The sequence below is a fragment of the Budorcas taxicolor genome, chromosome 2 (genome assembly GCF_023091745.1).
Source record: "Budorcas taxicolor isolate Tak-1 chromosome 2, Takin1.1, whole genome shotgun sequence".
Taxonomy (NCBI): domain Eukaryota; kingdom Metazoa; phylum Chordata; class Mammalia; order Artiodactyla; family Bovidae; genus Budorcas; species Budorcas taxicolor.
The window spans coordinates 14,534,787-14,561,132 of NC_068911.1; the positions used below are offsets into that span (position 1 = coordinate 14,534,787).

Genomic DNA, 26,346 nt, shown 5'->3' on the forward strand with positions numbered 1-26,346 from the left:
CATTAAGGTACAGTTTCCCTGGTAGCTCAGACATAAAAAATCTGCCAGCAATGCAGGAGACCTGGATTTGATCCCTGGGTTGGGAAGATCCCCTGGAGGAGGGCATGGCAACCCACTCCAGTATTCTTGCCTGGACAATCCACATGGATAGAGGAGCCTGGCTCAGGCCATGGGGTTGCAAAGAGTCGGACACAACTGAGTGACTAAGTAAGCACGCACACAAGGCCTTCTTAACAATAAGACAGTAAACATCAGCTCAATGCATATTCATATCCATAGAACTAACGTTCATTTTGAACATCCAAGAATGTAATGCGGGGAATTATTTCTGTCTTTCAAACATAAGGTTTCAAGAATATCAATATTATTGCTCAAACATGGGGAAAGATTAATTACTTTCATTTCCTACTGGATCTTCAGCTTGGCATAATAATGGACCAGCAGAAAGAAAACTGGTCACACTGCTGATGAAAAGTCTACTGCCAAAGGTAGGCAGTGTTGTCTTGCACAAAATGAATTTCTCTTTTTTTTAAAAAAAAAAAAAAGACTTTAACAAGTAGCTGCTGTGTCCAGAAATTGAAGCTAACACATTTTATGCTGTGTTATCTTGACAAAATTGCTTTTTAGCCCTACATACTCAAATACCAATATATTTCTCCCCTCATATTTGAAAAGAACATTTTGACAAAGGATAAAAATCTTGAAATGTAAACACTATACTTGCCAAGTGTAATAAAACAAAATATGCTACCTTCTACTTTGGGTGGTACAAGCTCACATGTAGGCTGAAAAACTTGGGAAAAATCAGATTTCTGTTTATAAAGTTTAAGAAATTCTTCAAATGCTTTTCCTTGCTCAGGTATATTAAATGCTCAAACAAATAACAGGAGATAATATTATGGGTGTTCTAATTGAAGTATCACTTTTATTATCAAGTTTTCATTTAAAAACTCAAATGATATGAGATTATAATAATCATATATTTGGCCCTAGTGAAAAAGTATAGCCACAATATAAATGTCTTATTTTCTAGTATTAAACAGCGGTAAAGTCGACCTTTCTTGATAATTATCTAATGTACCAATCATATCAGATATTCAAAAGGAAATAACATAGCTTGAGTTAAAACTTTTTATTTTGACAGCAGCTTCCTGCCACAGATCTTTCCTAAATGACAGTATAAACAATGGAAGAATGAGAAACATAAACTAATCGCTGCAAAATGCTTAGAAAGCAATTATCCTAAACTGCAGGCAGCTAGTTTAAACAACCCAAGAAAACCTTTCCAACTAGAGTTACATGAACACAATTATGATGTTATAGGTAAGAAGCTCATGGGTTAAAAAATATTGTAGAACTTTAAGTTACTACATGGCTAACAATGAGTCATTCCAGACTACTTACAATTGAATTGGACAGTTAAAGGCTGACTCGATGGACGTGAGTCTGAGTGAACTCCGGGAGTTGGTGATGGACAGGGAGGCCTGGCGTGCTGCGATTCATGGGGTCGCAAAGAGTCGGACACGACCAAGGGACTGAACTGAACTGAACTGAACTGAACTTCAAGATAAGAATTCATTTTGTGTTGCTTTGAAGCAGGAGTTGCCTTCTATATTTCTGCTAAATTTCCATACTGGGTCAAAGACATCTTCACATTCTTCTAGGAAATGTGGATCATATATACCATGGAATACCACTCAGTCATTAAAAAGTCACAAAACAGTGCTGTTTGCAGCAACGTAGATACAACTGTCTTACTAAGTAAAGTAAGTCACAAACAGACAAATACCTTATGATATCACTGACGTGGAATCTAAAATAGGACACAAGCGAACCTTTCTACAAAACAGAATTAAGAATCATGGTGAACAGACAATGTAGTGGCCAAGGAGGTGAGGGAGAGAGGGATGGATTGGGAGTTTGGGGTTAGTAGACGCAAACTCTGACATTTAGAGTGGAGAAACAACAGGGCCTACTGTATAGCACAGGGAACTCTACCCAATCTCCCAGGATAAATTATAATGGAAAAGAATATTAAATATATAGATATATAACTGAGTCACTTCGCTGCGCTGCAGAAATGAGCACAACACTGTAAATCAGGATACGTCAACAAATAATTAAAGAATGCATTTGTGGAAGCTTTCGGCCAAAAGGAAAAAAGGAGACTATTGAGCCAGTCTGCTGATGCCTACTTGTCCTCTTCCACTCTCTGACTCAGATAGGCCTGGATAACAATCTCATATGTGTTTGAGATTTTTTTCATTTTTATTGGAGTACAGTTGACTTACAACGCTGTGCAAAGTAGTTCAGGTAGTTATACATATAAATATTCCACTATTTTTCAGATTCTTTTAGCCTTCAGGCCATTACAGAATACTGCGTAGTTCCTTACACTATACCGCTAGGTCGCTTCAGTCGTGTCCGACTCTGTGCAACCCCATAGACGGCAGCCCACCAGGCTCCCCTGTCCCTGGGATTCTCCAGGCAAGAACACTGGAGTGGGTTGCCATTTCCTTCTCCAATGCATGAAAGTGAAAAGTGAAAGCGAAGTCACTCAGTCGTGTCCGACCCTCAGCAACCCCATGGACTGCAGCCTTCTAGGCTCCTCCGTCCATGGGATTTTCCAGGCAAGAGTACTGGAGTAGGGTGCCATTGCCTTCTCCGTTACACTATACAGTAGGATCTATTTTATACAGCGTTGTGTGTATCATATGTGTTTGATATTGCCAACCCCGCTGTTTGCTTCCATTTAAACCCATTCTGATTTTTATGTGCTGTATCTTCCATCTCAGCAACAAGTGAAGAGGATACACCTGAAGGTAAAGTCCACAGCCAAAGAGAATTTAGCAACCAAGTCAGATGTTGACTTGCTAGTTTTATAAATAATCCAAGATGGATCAGAAACTAATGCCTATTTTTCATGTCTTATATAATGTCAATCACCAAAAAAGGCACTGATTTAATTTCTCAAGCATAAAATTGGGCAGGGGGGATAGGAGACAGTATGGAATGTGATCAGCTGAAAAATAAAGAAAATGTATACAGTACCTCTTACCACTACAGAGCTCTGGTGAGTCTCATTCACTCTTTTAACAAACATTTGTCAAATACCCTGGTGGCTCAGATGGTAAAGAATCCGCCTACAATGCAGGCGACCTGGGTTCGATCCCTGGGTTGGGAAGATCCCCTGGAGAAGGGCATGGCAACCCACTCCACTATTGCCTGGGGAATCCCCATGAACAGAGGAGCCTGGCAGGCTATAGTCCATGGGGTCACAAAGAGTTAGACACGACTGAATGACTAAGCATAGCACACAAATACCATAAAGTGTGCTATGTAAGATAAAATTCAGATATGAATAAGGAATCCAGTTCGGGAGAGGGTAGCTAGGATAAAACAGTGTGAAGTGTATTTACAGATATGAAGTGTGTTTACAGATATGAAACTTAGGAAGGGAGACGGGGCAGCTATCTGCAACTGGAGAAGGCTTCACAGCAGAGGTAGTAAGGAAGCTGAGACCTGAAGGTTGCACAGAATTTCTGCAAGTCAAATAAATGGAAAGAAAGGACAGTCTGGGCTCTCAAGAAAAGTGCTGGGCACACTTGCAGAAATGCCAAGATGAGCAGAGATGCGTAGCATTCCTAGGGAATATGGTGAACGACGAGCCTGGAAATGTCCACTGCAGCCAGACAGCCATGGGAAGGGCAAAAGAGGGAAGGGCAGGTTTCCTGGGACACTGACTCCCATCTTTGGCTACACGTCAAAAGTCGCCCGCGATGTTTAAAATGCAGATTCTCGAATCCCACTAGGAATTAGAAACTCATTTTTTAAGCTCCTACAGTGGTCATCAATATCAGATCTGGGGAGAGCATGTGGAACTGCAGGGCAGAAGCAAAGAGAACAAGAAAGAGGAAAACGGCCACAGAGAAGAAAAGGCAGAGCGAGGGACTTCCCTGGTGGTCCAGTGGTTAAGAATCCACATTCCAATGAAGAGGACACAGGTTTGATCCCACATAGGGGAACTAAGATCCCACATGCCCTGGGGCAACTGAGCCCGCCCACAGCAATTTAGAGTCCATCCACACACGAAGACCCAGTACAGCCAAAAATTTTAATTAATATTTTTTTAAAGGTAGAACTAACAGAAAATATCAAATACTGACAGTGGGCCAATGGAGAAGGACCAGTACTTTAGGTCTAAAAGAATAGGGAGACTTAGGAAGGGGCAAAGGTTTGCAGGAAAAGACATCAAATTCAGATGCTTTGGGGTTGAGTTCCTTACTGGGTAGGTAATTTTGTTCTAGAAATTCAGGAAAATTAATTTCATACTTAAACATATTCTAGGGTTGCTACGTACTGAGGCTTAACTGTGTTTAATTAGCTTTGGGGGTATGCATCCCTCTCTCTAAATACACGAAGGACATATAATGCCTAAGGCACAGTGCTAGAAACTGAAGAGGAAGTCGATAAATAAATATTTACTGAATAATAAAAGTGGAAGTCTAAAAAAAAGGTGTAGATTTTAGTCTTTTTTAGAAAGAAAAGAAAAACCTCTCCATTTTTTTTTTTAAAGATGTCATAACTATTACCTTTGCAGCCAAGGCTTTTAAACTATCGAGGAATCTTTGCCAGAAATCCTTGAAAAGCGGGCGGTCAATTTTCTTCAGGCTGTCTTTGGTGCTAGCATCCACACTGACGTAGAGCTGGGTAACTGGTTTGAGGTCCCTTGGTAATTCAAAATTAAAAAAAACACAACAGAAGAAAATTACGCATAAGTCAGGCTCTCCACAATGCTAAACTTACAATCTGTAATAAATGCAGTGCTTAAATATGTCACTGGGTATAGAGGCTTCTACTTCTCCCAGAAATTGAAGGTATGATTTGTTTCACTGGTAGCTCAGCTGGTGGGCTTCCCTCATAGTTCAGTTGATAAAGAATCTGCCTGCAATGCAGGAGACCCTGGTTCAATTCCTGGGTCGGGAAAATCCTCTGGAGAAGGGACAGGCTACCCACACCAGTATTCTTGGGCTTCCCTTGTGGCCTAGCTGGTAAAGAATCCACGTGTATTCAGGGAGACCTGGGTTCAATCCCTGGGTTGGGAAGATTCCTTGGAGTAGGGAAAGGCTACCCATTCCAGTATTCTGGCCTGGAGAATTCCATGGACTGTATGGTCCATGGGGTTGCAAAGAGTCGGACATGACTGAGCGACTTTCACTTTCAATGCAGGAGATGCAAGAGATGCAAGTCCAATCCCTGGGTCAGGAAGACCCCTTGGAGAAGGAAATGGCAACCCACTCCAGTCTTCTTGCCTGGGAAATCCCAAGGACAGAGAGGACTGGTGAGCTAAGTCCATGGGGTGATAAACCATCAGACATAAACCATGCATGACACTGTAACAGAATGAAATATCAGTTGCTTGTTTTTTTAATGACTGGACACCATCCCCAATGAACTGAAAACATCTGATTACTTAAAACTGGTCTCTCTTCAAACAGGTGTTTCAGTGGAAAATAAAACAAGATCAAGCTTTAGGTCTGGCACTTTCAGCTCAATTACAAGCGGCTCTCAGACTGAAGCTCCAAAAACTCTGCCACTAAGGCTTCTCCAGGGGTCTGTGCTGATGGGCCACCTCCCATCATCCATTTGCTGATGGGGTTTTCTAAGGAACAAGAACAAGTCTTCTCTGAAGCACACAGAGCCACACCAAGGCCTCATCTAGGCCTCTGCAAACAGGAGTGGGTTGACAGTCAAGCCTTGCGCAGACAAACAATGACCTACTCCGAGGGCCATCAGCAAAGCAGAGCTAGCAGAAGGGCAGCCACATATTCACAAAAGAGCACAACCCAGAAGAAAAACACACGTTGCAGATTTTTATTTGTTTTTGCCTTCTTAATCTGCATCCGTCAGTACCACTCATTCCCCACTTTTCTCAAACTCACTGGTTCATTTCACAAAGTAATCATCTACCACATTTCTTGCCAGTTATGTTTAAAGCTCAGATTGTACTTTTTCCAAAGCCTCTCTGTTCTCCCTGCCAATGGGTCTCATAATTCACTCTCTTCAGTGAATTCCAAGAAAGAAAGAAATTGCCCCTTAATAATCCCGACTAAATTCTCCCATTATTAATTTCCTATAACTATTCCATAATTTATATTTACCTTGAGAATGTTATTCATGTGTTTTTTTGGTTTCAAAGTCTATGCCCTTTAAAAAACTGACACATAATTCACATGCCATAAAATTCACCATCAACGGGGTTTATGTGCTTTTTACATCTATCAGGGTTGGCCTTACAACTTTCCTTGACGGACAGGAACTCTATTTTTCTTTTTACCCAGTCATATCAGTAGACACTGAAAGCTACTTTTCAGTGGATATTGTTGACTTCAACTGACAGAACTTTTAAAGGAATGTAGGCCAAACGAATGCGTGTAATGATCTGGCTTAGTGACATATGGAAAAAACAGAAGGGGCTAAAGTCAAAGTTTTTAAAAGCGGGGAAGCTTTGATCAAAGCTAGGAAAGAATGATTAAAACATGGCAGACTCTCATTGCTTTAATCCCTCTCAAGTGCTGATATGATATCTAAAAGGAATCCTTCAAAGTTCAATAATGTGTCACTACTGAGCAAAGGACATCAATTACTGGCAACGCAAAACGACTGCAAACTATAATGGCAGCAACTTGTCTCACCACCCCTTTAGCTGGGGGGCTCTTTAATAAGATAAGCTACTCTAACTGAACTTTGTGTTTTACAAAACTAAAAAAGATCATCTTAATGGATACTGCAGGCTATCATCATCTAACAACTCACAGGACTTTGTGTCATAAAGCTGCCTGATGCAAAATGGGAACCGGCCTGACCTTTTCACTACACCTCCATACCTGCTTTTAGATTATGAACAGTAAATTCCAAAGGGCTTAGTTGTTTTACAAGCCTCCATCATTTAAAAAAAAAAAAAAAAAGGCCTGGACATTGACACTAGCAATAAGGAATTTTGTCAATACTAGACGTCTGAAGTGCTATAATCAAGGAATTTTATAGATTTTTCCCCAAGGAGCAGAGGAAGAATGGAGAAGAGGGAAAGTCCTAAGGAGCAGTACAGTGCATTCCTAAGTGGCTCAAAAGCAGTAAAAGGACCTTGGAGAAATGTTCTGCTATTCTCTGCTATTGGCCTCTCTTCCCTGAAAAAACAGGCAATGAGGCTCCAAGCTCAGTCATTTGTCTGCCTCCATTCTGTACAGAGATAGGACGGTTTTACTCACATCCTTAAAACTATCATAATAATTCCTGAGTCTCAGAATCTCTCAATGCTGTTGAGAATAATTAAAAACTATACAATGAAAAGGCTATAAAGCCTGAGCCCAATCCCCAGTGAAAACATCCTGTGAATCTTGATATGATTATTGTGATGACCTTTCATCCTGCTAATTTTAAACCTGAGTTATGAGTGATCATGTATAGAAATACACAGTAACATAAAAATCCTCTCTTTCTTCCTTTCTTTAGAGATCAGGCCTCATTCTACCCAGAATAATCTCAATAATCATATCAAGGTCCTACCTAAAATGAACCTACTCATCTCTACAGAAAGGAAAAAAGGGAGAAAAATGCATGTATGTAAGAAATCAAGGAGATCAAACCAGTCAATCCTAAAGGAAATCAACCCTGAATATTCACTGGAAAGACTGATGCTGAAGCTCAAATAACTTTGGCCATCTAATGTGAAGAGCCGACTCATTGGAAACTTTCCTGATGCTAGGAAAGGTTGGTGGCAGGAGGAGAAGAGGGTGACAGAGGATGAGATGATTGGATAGCATCACCATCTCAATGGATGTAAGTTTAAGCAAACTTTGGGAAATAGTGAAGGACAGGGAAGACTGGTGTGCTGCAGTTCACGGGGTTGCAGGGAGTTGAAAATGACTTAGCAACTGAACAAGAAATCAAGGGAATTCAGTAGTAACTCTGATGCTCCTGTTAGTAAAAAAAAACCAAAGTGACCATAAGCAAGTGAGAAGTACACTAAGTTATGCACATATTGGAACATTCTAGTTAGCTTTAAGTACTGATTCATAATTTAATTGCCTTGTGTTCAGATACTGTGCTCTAAATGATTTCAATACTTTCTTGAAACCTGCTGTAATGCCCAGCACATGGCCATTTGTTAACTGTTCTGAGAGCAAGTTCTGTGCTCTTAAGAAGAATTTACATTCCAAAGTTTCAAGCTTCAAACTCTATTTCTGCCATATAGACTAAACTTGTTAATTTAGTTGTTCAAATCTTCACTACTTTTACTGATTTTGATTTACTTGTTTTATCCATTGGAGAGAAGCATGTTAAAAACTTGCTATATCTCCTTAGAGTTCTGTCGATTTTGAGATTATATTACTGAGTGTTTACAAATTCTGACATATATACAAACATATTGCTTTATGTTCCTAGTGGGTTTAATATTTTATTATTAGGAAATGCCCCCATTTCATCTCAAGTAATGGTTCTTGCCTTAAAGTACACCTGACTGATATTACATAGCCTACCTTTCCAAAGGTGTTTTTCATGTATTATATTATGCACTAACAATGTCACTACAAGGTGGTCATTACTACTGTGATCATTTTACAGATGAGTAACTAGACGCTGAGAAGTTATCTTCCCCACGTCGGAAAGACAGTAAGAAAGCAAGTCAAGATTCAAATTCAGATCTCTTCTAGACAGAGCCCAACCAAGCTCCTCCTCATTTCACTGTACTGCCTCTCTCTTTTTAGCTCCTCCAGAAAAGCATAGTTCTGAAAAGCATTCCATCAATTCATAGACAATAAAGAAGACTATACTTTAAACTTAATACAAACAAAACAGTGGCAGACTTTATTTTCTTGGGCTCCAAAATCACTGCTGACGGTGACTGCAGCCACAAAATTAAAAGACGCTCCTTGGAAGAAAAGCTATGAGGAACCTAGACAGTGTATTAAAAGGCAGAAACATCACTTTGCCAACAAGGGTCCATATAGTCAAAGCTATGGCTTTTCCAGTAGTCGTGTACGGATGTGAGAGCTGGACCATAAAGGAAGTTGAGCGCCGAAAAATTGATGCTTTTGAACTGTGGTGCTGGAGAAGACTCTTGAGAGTCTCCTGGGCTGCAAGGAGATCAAACCAGTTACTCCTAAAGGAAATCAACTCTGAGTATTCATTGGAAGGACTGGTGCTGAAGCTGAAGCTCCAATACTTTGGCCACCTGATGGGAAGAGCCGACTCACTGGAGAAGACTCTGATGCTGGGAAAGATTGCGGACAGGAGGAGAAGGGGGCAACAGAGGATGAGATTGTTGGATGGCATCACTGGCTCTCTAGCCATGAGTTTGAGCAAACTCTGGAAGATCATGAAAGACAGGAAAGCCGGGCGTGCTCAGTCCATGGGGTCAAAAGAGTCGGACGTGACTTAGTGACTGAACGACAAAAAAAACAAACAAAACAGGCTAGGAGTAAACAAAAAACTTCTGTGGAAAGGAGCACATAGTATTTATAACCAATCTTCAATTCATTGTAGCTGTTATCTATAGCCACTTTGAGCTGATAAACACAAGGAAACTTTATTTTATTAAAATTCAGGCATTTCTTCAAACATTTACTAAGTAATATGTGAAGAGATGTCCAATTTATAGAATTTCTCTAACACATATAGTGACTATCTTATTAATAGCAAAAACACGAAGCAAACAAAATAACAGAAGCACAAGTGGAATAAGTGAAGGAAAGAGAAGGAAGCTCACACATAGTTTCGATGAAGATGCTCAAAAGTAAACACACACAGGGACAAATTCCGCGGTGGTGGAGGAGGTGTGGGAAGTTAAATGTTAATTGTGTCATAGTTAAAAATGGAACCAAGCTCTGTCTTCTTACAATAAGCCTGCTGGCAGGGAGTAAGCTTTGAATTAACTGTATGTATCAAAAAAGAAAAAGTATAAGATTTTAAATGTAAACTTAAAAACAATTGACAAGAAAATCGTGTAGAGGTGAACTGAAGATGAAGCTAAGAGCGAGTCAGTCTACAAAGGGCTATACACTTGACTCTACACCCTCTAATACACTCATAAAGAGGGAGACAGTTTCAGGATTCAAACACCCACAAAGGAAAGGAACCACTAGGTTCAGGGGACTTCCCTCGTGGTCCAGTGGCTAAAAATCTGCCTTGTGATGAAGGGGACACGGGTTTGATCCCTGGTCGGGGAACAAAGAACCCACATGCTGTGGGGCAATGAAGCCCCCACGAAGCAACTACCGAGCCCATGTGCTCTGGAGCCTGCATGCCACAATCAGCTTGCACACCGCAGCTAGAGTCTGTGCACCCGCATGCCGCAAGTAAGACCACATGCAGCCGAATAAATAAATAGAAGGAAAAAAACAACAATTGGGTTCAGCATTGTGGAACATCACCCTTAACACCTCCCTTACTCTACCACAGTCTGCTTTGAGCAGGATGTCTCAAGGAGGTCTTTGACACCTTAGCCCAGAACAGTTTACAGGAAGGAACGACATGCAGAGGTCTAGTGGGACAGCATTATCCAAGTGCAATGGGCCTTCCTGACGGCAGGGCTGAATGTCAGCACAGAGACTCACATGTCTGCAGGAGCCAAGGATATGATGCCAGTCAAACAAGCCACTTCTAAGTGAAACGGAGGTTCTCTGGACACCGAACCACAGACCGTGTGTGAAACACGCAAGAATACTCTTGCCTTACCCCAAGCAATAGGCTTCCATTTTTCTGGTATGCGGCGTTCTGTCTGCCTTCCGTTGTTTCATGCCTGTTAGAAATGCTGACAGAAATTTCTCTGCTGTAAGGGATTCAACAGTGCACTCCTCTGACAAGTAGCAGATGACACTCAGCCTCAGGGCCGAGGAGACAGCCAAGTGGTGGAGAGCATGGCAAACTGAAAAGTACAGGCTTCATGGAACAGACAACGAAGTGTCTTGGTGTGATACTGTCAGATAGGAAGAAACAGACACTTGGTCTTTGTCCCTACTCTCTGGCACAGAGCTCCTAATTTTGGTATTTCTCGAGTGACAGAGGTGAGAGAAGCGTTTTCTGTTATCTCTAATGAGCCCCTCTCCACCAAACAAGAATCTATATTAATGAGGTGACTCTTGGTGGGCCCCTGGACAGCTTGGGGACAGGTGGCTGGTGCCAAAAGAACCAACCCAGTGATTAGAGGGTTGGCACTTTCAGCCCCACCCACAACCTCTACAAAAGGGAGACGAGCTAGATAAGAGGCTGAGTTCATCACCGATGATCGATCACGATGATTTCAATCGATCCTGTTTCCCAGCTGGCGCTAGTGGTAAAGAACCTGCCTGCCAGTGCAGGAGACCCAAGAGACATGGCTTGAAATTCCGTGGATGGGCTGGGAGGCCCGCTCATCTTGGCTGCCTTTGCTAGTCTCAGTTGGCACACCTGCTGGACTGGCTGGTTTATAATGGCCTCAGCTGGGACAGCTGGGGCCTCTGTGTGTGCAGCCTCTTATCCCCCAGCAAGTCTGAAGTTGATCACACGGTGGCAGGGTTTCAGAGAGCAGCAAGAAAGGGCAAGCCTCGATGCACAGACATTATTCAAGCCTCTGCTGTGTCACCTTCGCTCACTTCCCTTTGGCCAAAGCAAGTCACGTGGCCAAGCTTGGAGTCAGTCGGGGGGACACTCAGAGCTACAACACAAAGGATCATGGATACAAGGACAGGGAGAACTTATGGCCATCCTTTGCAGTCTACTGTAGCACAAAACAGACTGTACTTTGTACCCTGTACAAGGAGGATGGCCTTGAACCTACTGGGACTCAGTGTTTTTCAGGAATTAAAAAAAAAAAATCAGAGCTATATTGGAAGGCCCGGAGGGTTCTTAAGACTGGAAATCTCAAACTGGCAATTGATAAGGAGTAGGTTTTATTTGTCCTGAACCATGTTTAGAAACTTTTTTGGGGGGGAGGCCAACATTTAAAATCCTGAGATTTTGCATAAAAGAGATTTCTTTTGGAAACCTTTGTAAAAAGAGACAATCTGGCAAAAATTGCCAAGCAACAAGTATGAAGTGCTGTTTTTATGACATTAAATCACTTCAGAACACACTTATCTGGTTTTTGATTCACAACACTTCTGACACCAGATGTGTGGTTCCTCTCCACACCAAGGAGTCCTGTAGTTCTCTGCAGACACCAGCTAGGTGTCCTGTGTTCAATTCTATTCTGACAGTAAATCCCTGGAGTCAGCACAGACCTCCCGGGTCAGGACTCAGTCCCAAGCCGCCCCTACTTCTGACACCAGGCACAGTCCCATCTGCCACCCATGCTTCTGATCAACTGCCTGTGGATCTGGGTGCCCTGTGACTCCCTCCTCGGGTTTGATAATCTGCTAGAACAGCTCTCAGAGCTCAGGGAAAACAGTTTGCTTTCTATTACTAGTTTATTTTCAAGCTTTCAACTCAGAAAACTGCCAGATAAAAAGATGAGGGGGAAAGGGCACTGGGCCTCTCTACTCTTTCCAGAAGCATCAGCTTCCCACCACCTGAAGTGTTCATTGATCTGGAAACCAAATGAATGGTGGCGAGTTTGAGTGACTCACTCCCAAGGAAAATGATTACAGCAGAAGCTATCTGAGGCATTCTATGGTACCTCAGTTTCATGCCTTTCAAAAATACTATTATAAAAACACTTGCTTTTGTGGAACTAAGAGGACTTTTTCTCAAGAGAAGGGTTTTTTGTTGTTGTTTAATCATCAACAGCTCTATCATTAAGTGTCACATTCTTGTCACTTTTATTAGCCGCCATGTTGACAAATAAAAACATAAAGCTTTCTCATCTGCCTAAGGTGTTTTTTCCTATCTTCCATAAATCTTCAAGGACCACTCACTGTGAAAACTCCCTTCTGTGGGAGAACTGTCAGCAAGGAACCCTATGCTTTGGAGCTGGAGGGAGAACTGAGATCCTCTTAAAGAAAACTTAAGTATCCTGAAAAGGCACACTAGCTTGAATGTAATGCTTGTATGTGGGTCAAGGGAAGACCAGCTAACAAAGTCAAGAGTTTCTTTGAAAGATATCAGAGTACGGGTGATCCCTCTACTGTACAGAGCTCCACTAACCGAGCAATCAACCTGGCTGGAATTTTCCCAGTCATCAGCTGAGTCCTCTCCTATGCAGAGCTCACAGAGCCATCCAGTTTGCCAAGCTTATCTATCTATCATGCCTCAATGACACCTTTTTTTTCCTCTTCCTTTTTTATTTTTTAAATTATGAAAGTATGACAACACATATACAGCAGACTTGGAAAACAAAGAACAAAGTTACATATAGTTCCACTATATATTACAATTATTTTTTTTAAGTAGAAAAATTAAGATTTTTTAGTTAGAGTTTCAATATCAAACTCTCAAAAACTAACAGAATGAATAGACAGAAAACTGAAAGGATATGGTAGATCCAAAAAGCACCATGGACCAACTCAACATAATTAAGATTTATACAATTTTCACACAAAAGTAGGATACAAATTCAAGTTCCCATAGACTATAAACTGGGAGACACTAGAATATATCCAAGGACATAAAACAAGGCGCAAAAATTTCATGGTCTAAAGGTACTGAAATCACAGAGTCTGTTCTCTTACCACTGTGGAATTATGTTAGAAATCAATATCAAAAGATATCTGAAAATAATCCACATATTTTCAAGTGCAATGTCAATGACGCCTTTTTGAAGACTCCTCATTCTGTCTTCCCTTCATCCTTACAACTCTTAAACAAACCTTACCATCTCCTATCCAGTTTCCTGTTTCTTGGCCTGCCCATTTTATACAAACAAGCTGGCAGATTACTCTGCAGAAAGCAAGATTTTCCTAAAGAACAGCATTTGAAGTCGTCGCCCCAACCTATTCAACTTGGTTTTCAGCTGCCAGGCTCTTTCGCACCCTCTGTGGTCCAAATCAACTATATTTACATAGTGGTATCCCAAAGACCCCAATTCTGTATCTTTCTCAGGTAGTTCTTATTAAAAACCAACAATTTCCTATCTCCCCAAGTACCAATCCCAGCCACATTTTAAAAATTTATTATATTTTTTTTAAATTGGGCTACCCTGGTAGCTCGGTTGGTAAAGAATCCGCCTGCAATGCAGGAGACCCCGGTTCAATTCCTAGGTCGGGAAGATCTGCTAGAAAAGGGATAGGCTACCCACTCCAGTATTCTTGGTCTTCCCTTGTGGCTCAGCTGGTAAAGAATTCGCCTGCAATACAGGAGACCTGGCTTCAATCCCTGGGTTGGGAAGATTCCCTGGAGAAGGGAAAGGTTATTAAAAACCTACAGTTTCCTATCTCCCCAAGTACCAATCCCAGCCATACTGTTAAAATTTATTTTTTTTAATGGGAGGATAATTACTATCTCGCTTTATCTTACTGTTTGCTGAACCCAGTGCAGGCAAGGTATGAGCAGGGAAGCTGGAAGAAGATGCAAGGAGCCAGAGGAACTGCAGACATGCTTTACTGGCTCATGGCTGATGCAGCAGCAACTCAACTCAGCACAACTCTACTCTGCCTCTAAGAGCTTTTCAGGTGGTGCTTACATAGGACCACACCACCACGAACATGCCCAGTGCCACAAATGATCCCAGATAGTAGGACGTGAGTGGAGAGGGGCAAGAGAGCCTGACCACCACCACCTGGCCAATTGCTCTCTCCCTACAATTACTTCACAATATTGTGTTGGTTTCTGCCATACATCAACATGAATCACCCATAGGTATCCATATGTCCCCTCCCTCTAGAAACTCCCTCCCACCCCTCTAGGCTGTCACGGCCATATTTTGAGACCCAAATTTAATAAGCCTTCTCAGAGAAGTTTTTACCCCACTTCTCCCATCTAAAAAAGAAAAAAAAAAATTACTTCTCTGTTGAACTCCCCCAGCAATTTTTTTTGTTGCCTCTATTCTTTAAACAAATGTTATCTTTCCCAATAGAACTGATGTTTAGGAGCAGGTGCTCTGACCCCTCAAAGCCAACATTTATACATAGTTAGAAATGAGTAAATCCTTTCTGAATCAATACCCGTTAGTTTTACTTCTTAGTCAAACACAGATTCAAGAAGCATCATCTTGACAGGCGAGACCACTCACCTGATTTCCGCAGGGAACTGTGCATTTGTGACCAGGAAACTGGAGATTTTACACTCATGAAGGAGCTTCAAAAACTTGTTGATTTCTGGGTACATGATGGGTTCTCCCACGAGAGACAAGGCACAGTGCTTTACTGTCATTCCTTCTTCAAAGCGTTCTTCTTTGACACCTGGCACTCCTGGAAGACAGTGGAAAGGACCGAGTCCAATAAGGTACAAATAGAGGATGTCACTTTTATTTTCCATAATTAAAAATTTTTAATTTTTCTTAATGGTTCTTTGATTTTAGAGGGAAAATTCATTTCTGATACCAGCCAAATAATACAAAACAAGGGCTGGCAGGGGGGACCCTTAAAATTATTGAAAGTGAAAGTTAAGTCACTCAGTCGTGTCAGATTCTTTGTGACCCCCATGGACTGTAGCCTGCCAGACTCCTCCATCCATGGGATTTTTCAGGCAAGAATACTGGAGAGGGTTGCCATTTCCTTCTCTGGGGGATCTTCCCGACTCAGGGATCAAACCCAGGTCTTCCATATTGCAGGCAGACTCTTTACCGTCTGAACCACGAGGCAATCCTGAAAAGGATGATCTGCCCTCTGAGATTCGATCTCAGGACCTTCAGAGTATGAGACCGACGCGCTGCCTACTGCACTAAGAAGGCAGACATAAACTCCCTTCTCCAGGGGATCTCCACAAGCCAGGGATGAAACCCAGGTCTCCTGCATTGCAGACAGATTCTTTACCAGCTGAGCCACATTAAGTCAGAAAAGAAGAGAAAAACCTAGAATTATTAAACCAGCAATCTCATCCTTGGCTTTAATACTATTTAAATTACATCAATAAAGCAGGCAAAACTAATTTTATTATTAGCTAATTATTTGGAACACAGAATACATTACTTCCCATAATTTGCTTAGCTCTGCATTCCATCATGTTGGTCTAAGAAAATGAACTCAGTATAGCTACATAAGGCAAGTGAAGTGAAACTCGCTCAGTTGTGTCCAACTCATTGCGACCCCATGGACTGTGTGTAGTCCATGGAATTCTCTAGGCCAGAATACTGGAGTGGGTAACCTTTCCTTTCTCCATGGGATCTTCCCAACCCAGGTCTCCCGCATTGCAGGCGGATTCTTTACCAGTTGAGCCACAAGGGAAGCCCAAGAATAGCCTCTCCTATACCAATCATTGCCTCCCTTCATCCCTCAAGTATTCTGAATTAAGAGCGTGGAAAACTAGGGCCGCCAAGATCCAGCACCAAAGATTCTATGTAACTGGAGTGGGTGCAAGCCAGGGTCATGGGAGCTTTAACAGTTTCCCAGGTGATTCTAATGTGCAGCCAAGGTAAAAAACCACTGCACAGAGGCTTCCCTGGTGGTCCAGCAGCTAAGACTCCATGCTCCTAATGCAGGAGGCCCAGGTTCCATCCCTGGTCGGGGAACTAGATCCCATATACCACAAATCAGACCCGGTGCAGCCAAACAAATAACTACCTTTTCTTTTAAAATCTCTATCAGTTAAAAAAAAAAAATTCTATCAGTTTAAAACAATTTTTTAAAAAAGAAAACCACTGCATAAACCAGCAGTCTCCAAACTCAGAAATACACTGGAATCACCTGGGACTATCTTCAACATTCCAAACTCCAGGCCACAGCCCAGGCCAATAAAATCACCATCTCGGGGAGGGGCCTGGGCATCAGGAGTTTCTGAAGCTCCCCAGGTGATCCCAATGTGCAGTCAAGCTTGGGGAACCACTGGCACACACCATGGATTTCCACTGTAGTTAGACGTTGAGAAATAACCTAAAGAATTTTTTAAAAATCTCAGCATCCAGGCAGTATCCCAAGCCAATTCAACCTTGATCTTTGGGGATGAGCTTGAGACATTAGTATTTATTAAATGCTCCCCATGTAACTTGAGTGGACCGCATAGGTCAAGCAGTACTGCTTTTGACTCAATGCAGAAAGCATTCATGGGGAAAAAAAAAATTATTTTTAATAAATAGAAAGCATTCATTAGCATCGTTCAATCTAACACGAGTTGGGAAGGCTTGGAAAGAGCATAAGAAGGCAAATAAAAATAATCCTTCTTTACTTGAGACATTTCTGTCCATTATCTCTAGGTTCTTTTTTATTATTATTTATTTATTTTTCATTGGAGGATAATTACAATACTGTGTTGGTTTCTGCCATACAGCAACATGAATCAGCCACAGGTATAAATATGCCTCCTCCCTCTTGAACTTCCCTCTCACCTCCCACTCCACCCCAGCCCTCTAGGTTGTCACAGAACATTGGATTTGAGTTCCCTGCATTACACAGCAAATTCCCACTGGATATCTGTTTGACATATGGTAATGTCTCCCTGGTGGTCTAGTGCTTAGGATTTGGTGCTCTCTCTAGGGTCTTTATTTTTTTTATATTTATTTATTTTTAATTGATTGACGATTGGTTTGCAATATTGGTTTGATTTCTGTCATACATCATGAATTAACCGTTCAATCACGTCTGACTCTCTGTGACCTCATGGCCTGCAGCACGCCAGGCTTCCCTGTCTTTCATCATCTCCCAGAACTTGCTCAGACTCATGTCTGCTCCGTCAGTGATGCCATCCAACCATCTCATCCTCTACTGTCCCCCTCTCCTCCTGCCTTCAATTTTTCCCAGGGTCACAGTCTTTTCTAATGAATCGGTTCTTTGCATCAAGTGGCCAAAGTATTGGAGCTTCAGCCTCAGCATCAGTCCTTCCAATGAATATTCAGAACTGATTTCCTTTAGGATTGACTGGTTTGATCTCCTTGCAGGCCAAGGGAGTTAACTATAGGTATACATATGTCCCCTCCCTCTGGAATCTCCCTCCCAGCTCCAGCCCATTCCCACACCTCTAGGTTATTACAGAGCCCCAGTTTGAGTTCCCTGAGTCATACAGCAAATTCCCATTGGCTATCTATTTACATATGTTAGCGTATATGCATCCATGCTACTTTCTCCAAGTACTTTTTGAAAAATACATTCTTTCTAAAGAGTACAATATTCCTCATCAAGATCAGAAGTGAGGAGGAGCATATTCATACACCTTCTCAGTCATTTCTTAGTCACCTCTGAAATGTAGTTTTCTTCACTATGAGCAGTATTTACCCCAAAGAATGTTTGTTAGAATTAAATGAGATAATGCCTGGAAAGGCTTTAGCAGACGGCCTAGCACACACACAAAAAATTCATTAAGGACGTTGTTTTTATCATCACCTTTATCGTGGTTTCTTAAAATAATTAACTCCCAGTAACTATCGCCTTAAGGAACAACAACAAATCTGGAGAAAATAAAGTTAGCTTTCACTGCTTGCTTGTGCTTTAGTTTCCAGGAGGTGACTTTATTTTACACACACACTCACACACAATCTACTTGGAAATAAGCAAGTGCAAGTAAACACCCAAGCCATCAAAATCAACATAATACAGGCTAAAATCAGAACAATCTAAAAGTGGCAGGTCTTATCTTCTTTTATGACTAACTGCAATTCTAAGAATGTATTTCATGTCAGTATTGGAGATGGATAATTTTTTAAGTTCCTGAAATCTAAAATCTTAAGTGAATCAAGGTTTTAAATAAAACTTGATACTTAACTCACTCTGTGTTGCCAAGACAACTCAGCATTAAGTATAAAATTTTCTTTTTGTAAAAAAAAAGAAAGAAACATCATTAATCTCCCCATGAGGAGAAGAGTTGAAGGGAAGATTTAATCTGAAATGGCAAAATTAACCTAAAACTCAGAAAGAAGAATGAGTACTACAAGGCAGTCAGATGCACTGGAAGTCAGATGCCCCAGGTTCAAACTCTGGCTCTAGCACTAGGGGGATGTGTGTCCTGAGTCAAGCCACTCATCCCCTCCACATCTATTCCCTGATGTATAACGTGGGGAATTCACACACACACACACACACACACACACACACACACACACACACACACAGAGTTGTGAGAATTCAATGAAATAAGCCACATGAAATAACTAGTTTGGTACCAAGCCCAGCACATAAGCATCCTTTTAAAATGTTAACTGCAAATATTTTATTATGATAATTATTTCATGAATTGTACTATAAATTCAATTGTTTTCTATTTTTAAAAAAATGGTAATTCCATTCAATTCAACATACAGTTGATCTTTGAACAACAAGGTTTGGAAGAGTGCAGGCCCACGTGTATGTGGTTTTTTCTACACACACACATACATACATACATATATATATAGTTCTTTTATATACATATATATAATTTTTGGAAATTTCTATTTATATAAAAGTTTTTGAAGATTTGTGACAATTTGAAAAGTTTCACAGATGCACCCCATAACACGGTAATATCCAAAAAAATTGAAAACTTAGGTGTATCCTGAATGCATAAAATACATGTAGATACTATTCCATCATTTACTATCATAAAATATACATGCATTTTTTTAAGTTAAAATGTATCAAAATGTACTCCCACAAACAGACCTGGTATAGCACCACTCCCAGTTGACAGAAATGTAAACAAAGGTAAAGATGAAGTATAGACTGTAACACTGTAAAACTTCCCTAGCACCTCCTGTTGCTAGGGTGCTGAGCACAAGTGCTGCAGGTGTCTGTCTGAAACTCCACCTGAGGTTCATCATCATGTGAGCAGTTGTGTCTCTAGTCACTTTCACTGCAGTACAGGTTTGAAGTTCGCTCATAGTTTTCACCATGTTTAGTGCAACACCGTGAACCTTGAATAACAGCATGGACCCATATGACATGTGATGCTGGAAGAGCTCCCAAGAAGCAGAGAAAAGTGACAAAAGGGTAAATGGCTTGATACGCACCAAGAGTCAAGTCCGCAGCTGAAGCTGCCCACCACTTCAAGACAAATGAGTCCAGCGGAAGGGCCATTGTAAAAAAAGAAAAAGAAAAGGAAATTCATGAAGCTGTCGCTGCAGCTACAGCAGGTGTGAAGACCTTGAGCTTTTTGTAAAATGCCTTTTTATCTCGTATTGAAAATGCAGCTTTTATGTGTGGGGCAGGATTGTTATAAGAAAGACATACCTATAGACGAATATGATTCAAAAGGTGAAGTCATTATATGACAACTTAGAGCAAGAGGAAGGTGACGGATCTAAAGCTGGAGAATGGAATGCCAGCAAAGGATGGTTTGATGATTTTAAAAAGAGGTCTGACTTTTAAAATGTCAAGATAACAGGAGGAGCAGCTTCTGCCAACCAAGAGGCAGCAAAGGAATTCCCAGCAAAGAAAATCACGGAGAAGAAAGGATACCTGCCTGAACAGGTTTTTAATATAGTCAAAAGTGCCCTATGCTGGGGTGCAAAGAAGGCTTCAAAGGACATTTTATTAGTAAGGAAGAGAAGCCAGCACCAGGATTTAAGACAGGAATGGGCAGGCTAATGCCATGGTGCTAGGCAAATGCAGTCAAAAGGTTAATGATTACGACTGCTTTTCTCTATAAACTTGTTAACCCCTGAGCCTTGAACGGGTAAGATAAACACCAGCTGCCAGCCTTCTGGTTGTACAAAAAGAAGGTGTGGACAATGGGAAGACTTTTTCTGGATGGTTCCATGGATGCTCTGTTCCTGAAGTCAGGAAGTACCTTGCTGGTAAGGGGACAGTCTTTTAAAGTTCTTTTGATATTGGACAATGCCCCATATTGGACAATGGCCAATCCAGACCCCATGAGTTCAACACCACAGGCATCAAAATGGTTTACTTGCCCCCAAACACAACGTCTCTAATTCAGCCTCTAGACTGGGGGTAAAGACCTCGGGCTTCCATGTGATGCTAGCGGTAAAGAACTGCTGGCCGATGCAGGAAACGTAAGAGATGAAGGTTTGATTCCTGGGTCAGGAAGATCCCCTGGAGGAGGGCATGGCACCCCACTCCAGTATTCTTCCCTGGAAAACCCCAGGGACAGAGGCGCCTGGCTGGCTGCAGTCCATGGGGTCGTAAAGAGTCGGACAGGACTGAGTGACTGAGCGTGCACACATGCACTTTACATCACTGAAAGATGCTCAAGCAGAAACTTAAGACTCCAGAATTTTTATCCTAAGGTCATAGCAATAAGCTGAATAACCCAGAAAAATGACATAAGGTTCAACACAGAGTATTCCTATTTCTTTGTTGTTGTTTTTTTTTGGGGGGGGGGCATTGGTTAATAATGAACTTTTATTCTTTTAATACTTTCTTATGCCTTTTTTTTATTGAGGTATAATTGACAAATATGAGTATTCCTATTTCTAAAGACTGTATCAACTGGAAATAAAGCATTCTTTCTTCTCAAATAATGATACAGTTCCTGGCCAAGATCTTCCTAAGAACCCTTCTGGCTGAAAGTCACATACAATAGATCTTTGATCCAGCCACTTCTATTGGGATGTTCATTTCATAAACAAGCTTCAGAAAACAATTAGCAGATGGTATTCTCTTCCTGGCTTCCCCCACATTCCTTTTGGATGTGTACTTTAGCACACCTTGTTCCTGAGGCCCATCTATTAGAGACCCTTTATTTTTTGCATTAAACAATAGATAAAAACACCTAGCAACAAACAATGTCTTCTTCATCCTTGCACTTTCAGCACTGAGCACATTCCTCCCAAAGAGTGTTCACTCACTCGATCTCAGCTGAACTGATGGGAAACTGAGCTAAAGAAACCTGAACCTGAGACTTCCATGGTGGTTGAGTGGCTAAGACTCCACCCTCCCAAGGCAGGGGGCCTGGGTTCACTCCCTGGTCAGGGAACTAGAAGCCACATGCCGCAATGAAAACAGAAGATCCTGTGTGCCGCAACTAAGACCAAGCATAGACAAATACATAAATTTAAGAAAAAAACCCCATTCTCTGAAGCCTGTGTCTCCCTGCCATGGTGTTATTTGGAGGGGGGCAGTGAGCATTTTGAAAAGATGCTGAGTTGCACTTTAATCCTGACCCACTTGTAATCAGTATAAAGTTAATTGTACATTGTGCATATAAAGGGGAAAGCTAATAAAGGTCATAGGAAGAAGACTGGTTTAATGATCAATGAAATAACTGAAAAGACAATGATTACCCTTGAGATTGAGAACAGAAGCACAAAAAGGAAATGCTGAAAAGATCAGAATGTCTTCAAAATGCGCTGAAGGCTGGCCACTGAGCCAAAAGCTGGACGTAAGTGTTCGTAAGTGTTAGTCGCTCAGTCGTGCCCAACTCTTTGTGACCCGATGGACTGCAGCCCACCAGGCTGCCTGTGTCCAGGCAAGGATACTGGAGTGGGTTGCCATTTCCTTCTCCAGGGGATCTTCCCGACCCAGGGATCAAACCTGGGTCTCCTGCATTGTAGGTAGATTCTTTACTGACTGAGCTACAAGGGAAGCCCCAAAAGCTGGAAACTCAGAGGCAAAAACAATACCCACAACAAGCCTCATCCCATACAGAAATCAGGTCATCAAACGACTGGGCCAGACCGAGGGGAGAGAGTCGGTGATCAGCGTGGGGTGGGAAAGCACCCAAAGAAACAAAGGACTCCACAGCAGAGTGAGGGGAAACATCAGTGAGCTAAAAGAGTGAGGTCTACGGAGAGGCGGGAGTGAAAAAATATAACTAAGAAGGAAACGGCTGCAAACCTTTGAAAATTGCCTGTAACTTCCAACTTATGAGTCCTGTTTCCTAAATTTCTGTTGAAATCTGAAATTCATATTCCTCCAGATATAATGCTATTAAAACGGAGATGAAGTTACCATTCAAAACCCCACCCCCCACCAACATCAAATTAATCTGTAATATACCTAAACAATGAACTTCCCAGGTGGCACTAGTTGTAAAGAACCCACCTGCCAACACCGGAGATGTGAGACACTCAGGTTCGATCTCTGGGTCAGGAAGATCCCCAAAGAGGAAATGGCAACCCACAGCGGTACTCGTGCCTGGAGAATCCCATGGCTACAATCCATTAAGTCACAAAAAGTCAGACACGACTGAAGCAACTTAGCAGCACATACCTAAACTATAGCACTACCACGTCCATTTCAATATCACCTAATCAAATTCAATTTTTTTTTTCTATAGGAAAATGTATCCCAAATTCCAACTGAGGAAACCAGAAACACACTTTTACTTTTGGCTTTTTTTTTTTTTGTAAGCCACAAGGGGACACAGGGTAATAACAACAGGGCTTTAACAGGGAAATTCTAAAATGGATGTGGAAGAAGAGAAAGCAGAACTAGTTTCCTGTAGGGCATCTGTGAGTAATTCTACATTTGAGATTAAGCCACTTCTCCATGCCAGTCTCTACTAAGGAGTTCTGATTTAAGGAAGACAGAGAATAGACTCTCCACCAGGGGCTAAAATGAAATCTAAGTGACACTCCTGCATCATTAGCACCCAGAACTGGAATGTGTGTCAGGGCATCACCCAGGGGATGGTACTCAGTTCAGAAGAGGCAGAGTGACTTCATTAGCCTTGCCATCCTCACTCTGAAACTGACTATACAGAAAGGACAGTCATCTGCTTAATATTTATACCCTTAGAAATCGCTTCAAGAAAATTAGAGACACCAAGGGAACATTTCATGCAAAGATGGGCACAATAAAGGATAGAAATGGTATGGACCTAACAGAAGCAGAAGACATTAAGAAGAGGTGGCAAGAATACACAGAAGAATTGAACAAAAAAGATCTTCATGACCAAGATAACCTAGGTGTGATCACTCACCTAGAGCCAGACATCCTGGAACGCAAAGTCAAGTGGGCCATAGGAAGCATCACTATGAACAAAGCTAGTGGAGGTGATGGAATTCCAGTTGAGCTATTTCAAATCCTAAAAGATGATGCTGTGAAAGTGCTGCACTCAATAAGCCAGCAAATTTGGAAAACTCAGCAGTGACCACAGGACTGGAAAAGGTCAGTTTTCAATCCAATCCCAAAGAAAGGAAATGCCAAAGAATGCTCAAACTACCACACAATTGCACTCATCTCACACACTAGCAAAGCAATGCTCAAAATTCCCTAAGCCAGGCTTCAACAGTACATGAATCGTGAACTTCCAGATGTTCAAGCTGGATTTAGAAAAGGCAGAAGAACCAGAGATCAAATTGCCAACATCCGCTGGATCATTGAAAAAGCAAGAGAGTTCCAGAAAAACATCTACTTTTGCTTTATTGACCATGCCAAAGCCTTTCACTGTGTAGATCGCAACAAACTGTGGAAAATTCTGAAAGAGATGGGAATACCAGACTACCTTAACTGCTTCCTGAGAAATCTGTATGCAGGTCAAGAAGCAACAGTTAGAACTGGACATGGAACAACACACTGGTTCCAAATCAGGAAGGAGTACGTCAAGGTTATATATTGTCACCCTGCTTATTTAATTTATATGTACATCATGAGAAATGCTGGGCTGGATGAAGCATAAGCTGGAATCAAGATTTCCAGGAGAAATATCAGTAACCTCAGAAATGCAGATGACACCACCCTTATGGCAGAAAGTGAAAAAGAAATAAAGAGCCTCTTGATAAAAGTGAAATAGAGTGAAAAAGTTGACTTAAAACTCAACATTCAAAAACTAAGATCATGGCATCTGGTCCCATCACTTCATGGCAAACAGATGGGGAAATAATGGGAACAGTGGCAGACTTTACTTTGGGGGGGGCACCAAAATCACTGCAGATGGTGATTGCAGCCATGAAATTAAAAGACGCTTTCTCCTTGGAAGGAAAGTTATGACCAACCTAGATAGTATATTCAAAAGCAGAGACATTACTTTCCAAACAAAGGTCCGTCTAGTCAAGGCTATGGTTTTTCCAGTGGTCATGTATGGATGTGAGAGTTAGTCTGTGAGGAAAGCTGAGCACCGCAGAATTGATGCTTTTGAACTGTGGTGTTGGAGAAGACTCTTGAGGGTCCCTTGGACTGCAAGGAGATCCAACCAGTCCATTCTGATGGAGATCAGCCCTGGGATTTCTTTGGAGGGAATGATGCTGAAGCTGAAACTCCAGTACTTTGGCCACCTCATGTGAAGAGTTGACTCTGGAAAAGACTCTAATGCTGGGAGGGATTGGAGGCAGGAGGAGACGGGGACAACCGAGGATGAGATGGCTGGATGGCATCACTGACTCGATTGATGTGAGCTTGAGTGAACTCCGAGAGTTGGTGATGGACAGGGAGGCCTGGCGTGCTGCGATTCATGGGGTCGCAAAGAGTTGGACATGACTGAGTGACTTAACTGAACTGAACTGAAGGGAGTTCTCATTCTTAGTGAAAATATAATGAATCAGAGCTCCTTTAAGCCCATGTGCAGACCTATCTACTGCCCACCACACCTTCAAAAATACACTTGTTTTCTACTACTGTAAAGAAAAACTGATTTCCGTATTCTGAAGAGTGTCAGTATACAAGTATCAACCAGTTCCAATTTGAAAACCTTTCGAGAAAATTTATTGTTGATTAAATAAAGAGATGTTTTGCTGACATGGTAACATTTTGTCAAGGCAATTAATTAAGGTATGCAAAAAGCATCCTTTGTGAGAATTACAAGGGCAAGGAAGATACTCTATAAAAGCTGTTTTTAAGGGTGAATGAATGGCAGCTGCTGTATTTCGGGGGTCACTCCCACCCTCTTAGCATTCTCACCCCTACTCAGGATTCACTTATTCACAGACATGCTCTGTTCTTTCTCTCTGCAATCCTGTACCTGTCCTTCCCCTGCAAGACAATATATATACTTTAAAACACTTTGTATCTTATGCCACAGGTACCTGAAGACAAACCGTCTGAGATGCCTACTGATTAAAGCAAGCACAAGGTTACTAACCAGGGACACCTTCCTGCACAGGACAAACCCTCCAACAAGCTAGGCAGACAACAAAGACTACGTGCTCACCGAGCTCACCTAACATATGTTATTAACGTGAAGAAAGGCAGCCTCATGATTTATTCATCTCTTCTTTCCATTTAAAGTGCATTTACAAAAATGCTCCTGTCAGAAAAATCACTATCAAAACTCAGGTTGTCACTCTGTATCAAGGACATCTCAAGATGGAAAAATGCATGTCTACTCCTCAGGGCTGCTTTCACCCATACAAACTGCCTGGCACACAGTTTATTCAGGGAGCTTCCTAGATGTCCAGGAAACACACATCCTCGGCCATCACCCCATTATTTAAGGATTCAACTGCTTCTTAAAGCACGAAATAAAAACATA

At 41.6% G+C, this 26,346-nt stretch overlaps 1 protein-coding gene across 2 annotated transcripts in view; it reads right to left on the reverse strand.

Moving 5' to 3' along the window:
- Positions 1–26,346, reverse strand: part of LOC128070359 (S-adenosyl-L-methionine-dependent tRNA 4-demethylwyosine synthase TYW1) — a 140,194-nt gene that overhangs the window by 65,535 nt on the left and 48,313 nt on the right. For both annotated transcript variants that reach the window (XM_052663682.1, XM_052663687.1), the window contains exons 12-13: positions 15,146–15,323; positions 4,593–4,728 (exon numbers count right to left, since the gene is read on the reverse strand). In XM_052663682.1, the coding sequence (XP_052519642.1) occupies positions 4,593–4,728; positions 15,146–15,323 (314 nt within the window). The remainder of the gene's footprint in view (positions 1–4,592; positions 4,729–15,145; positions 15,324–26,346) is intronic.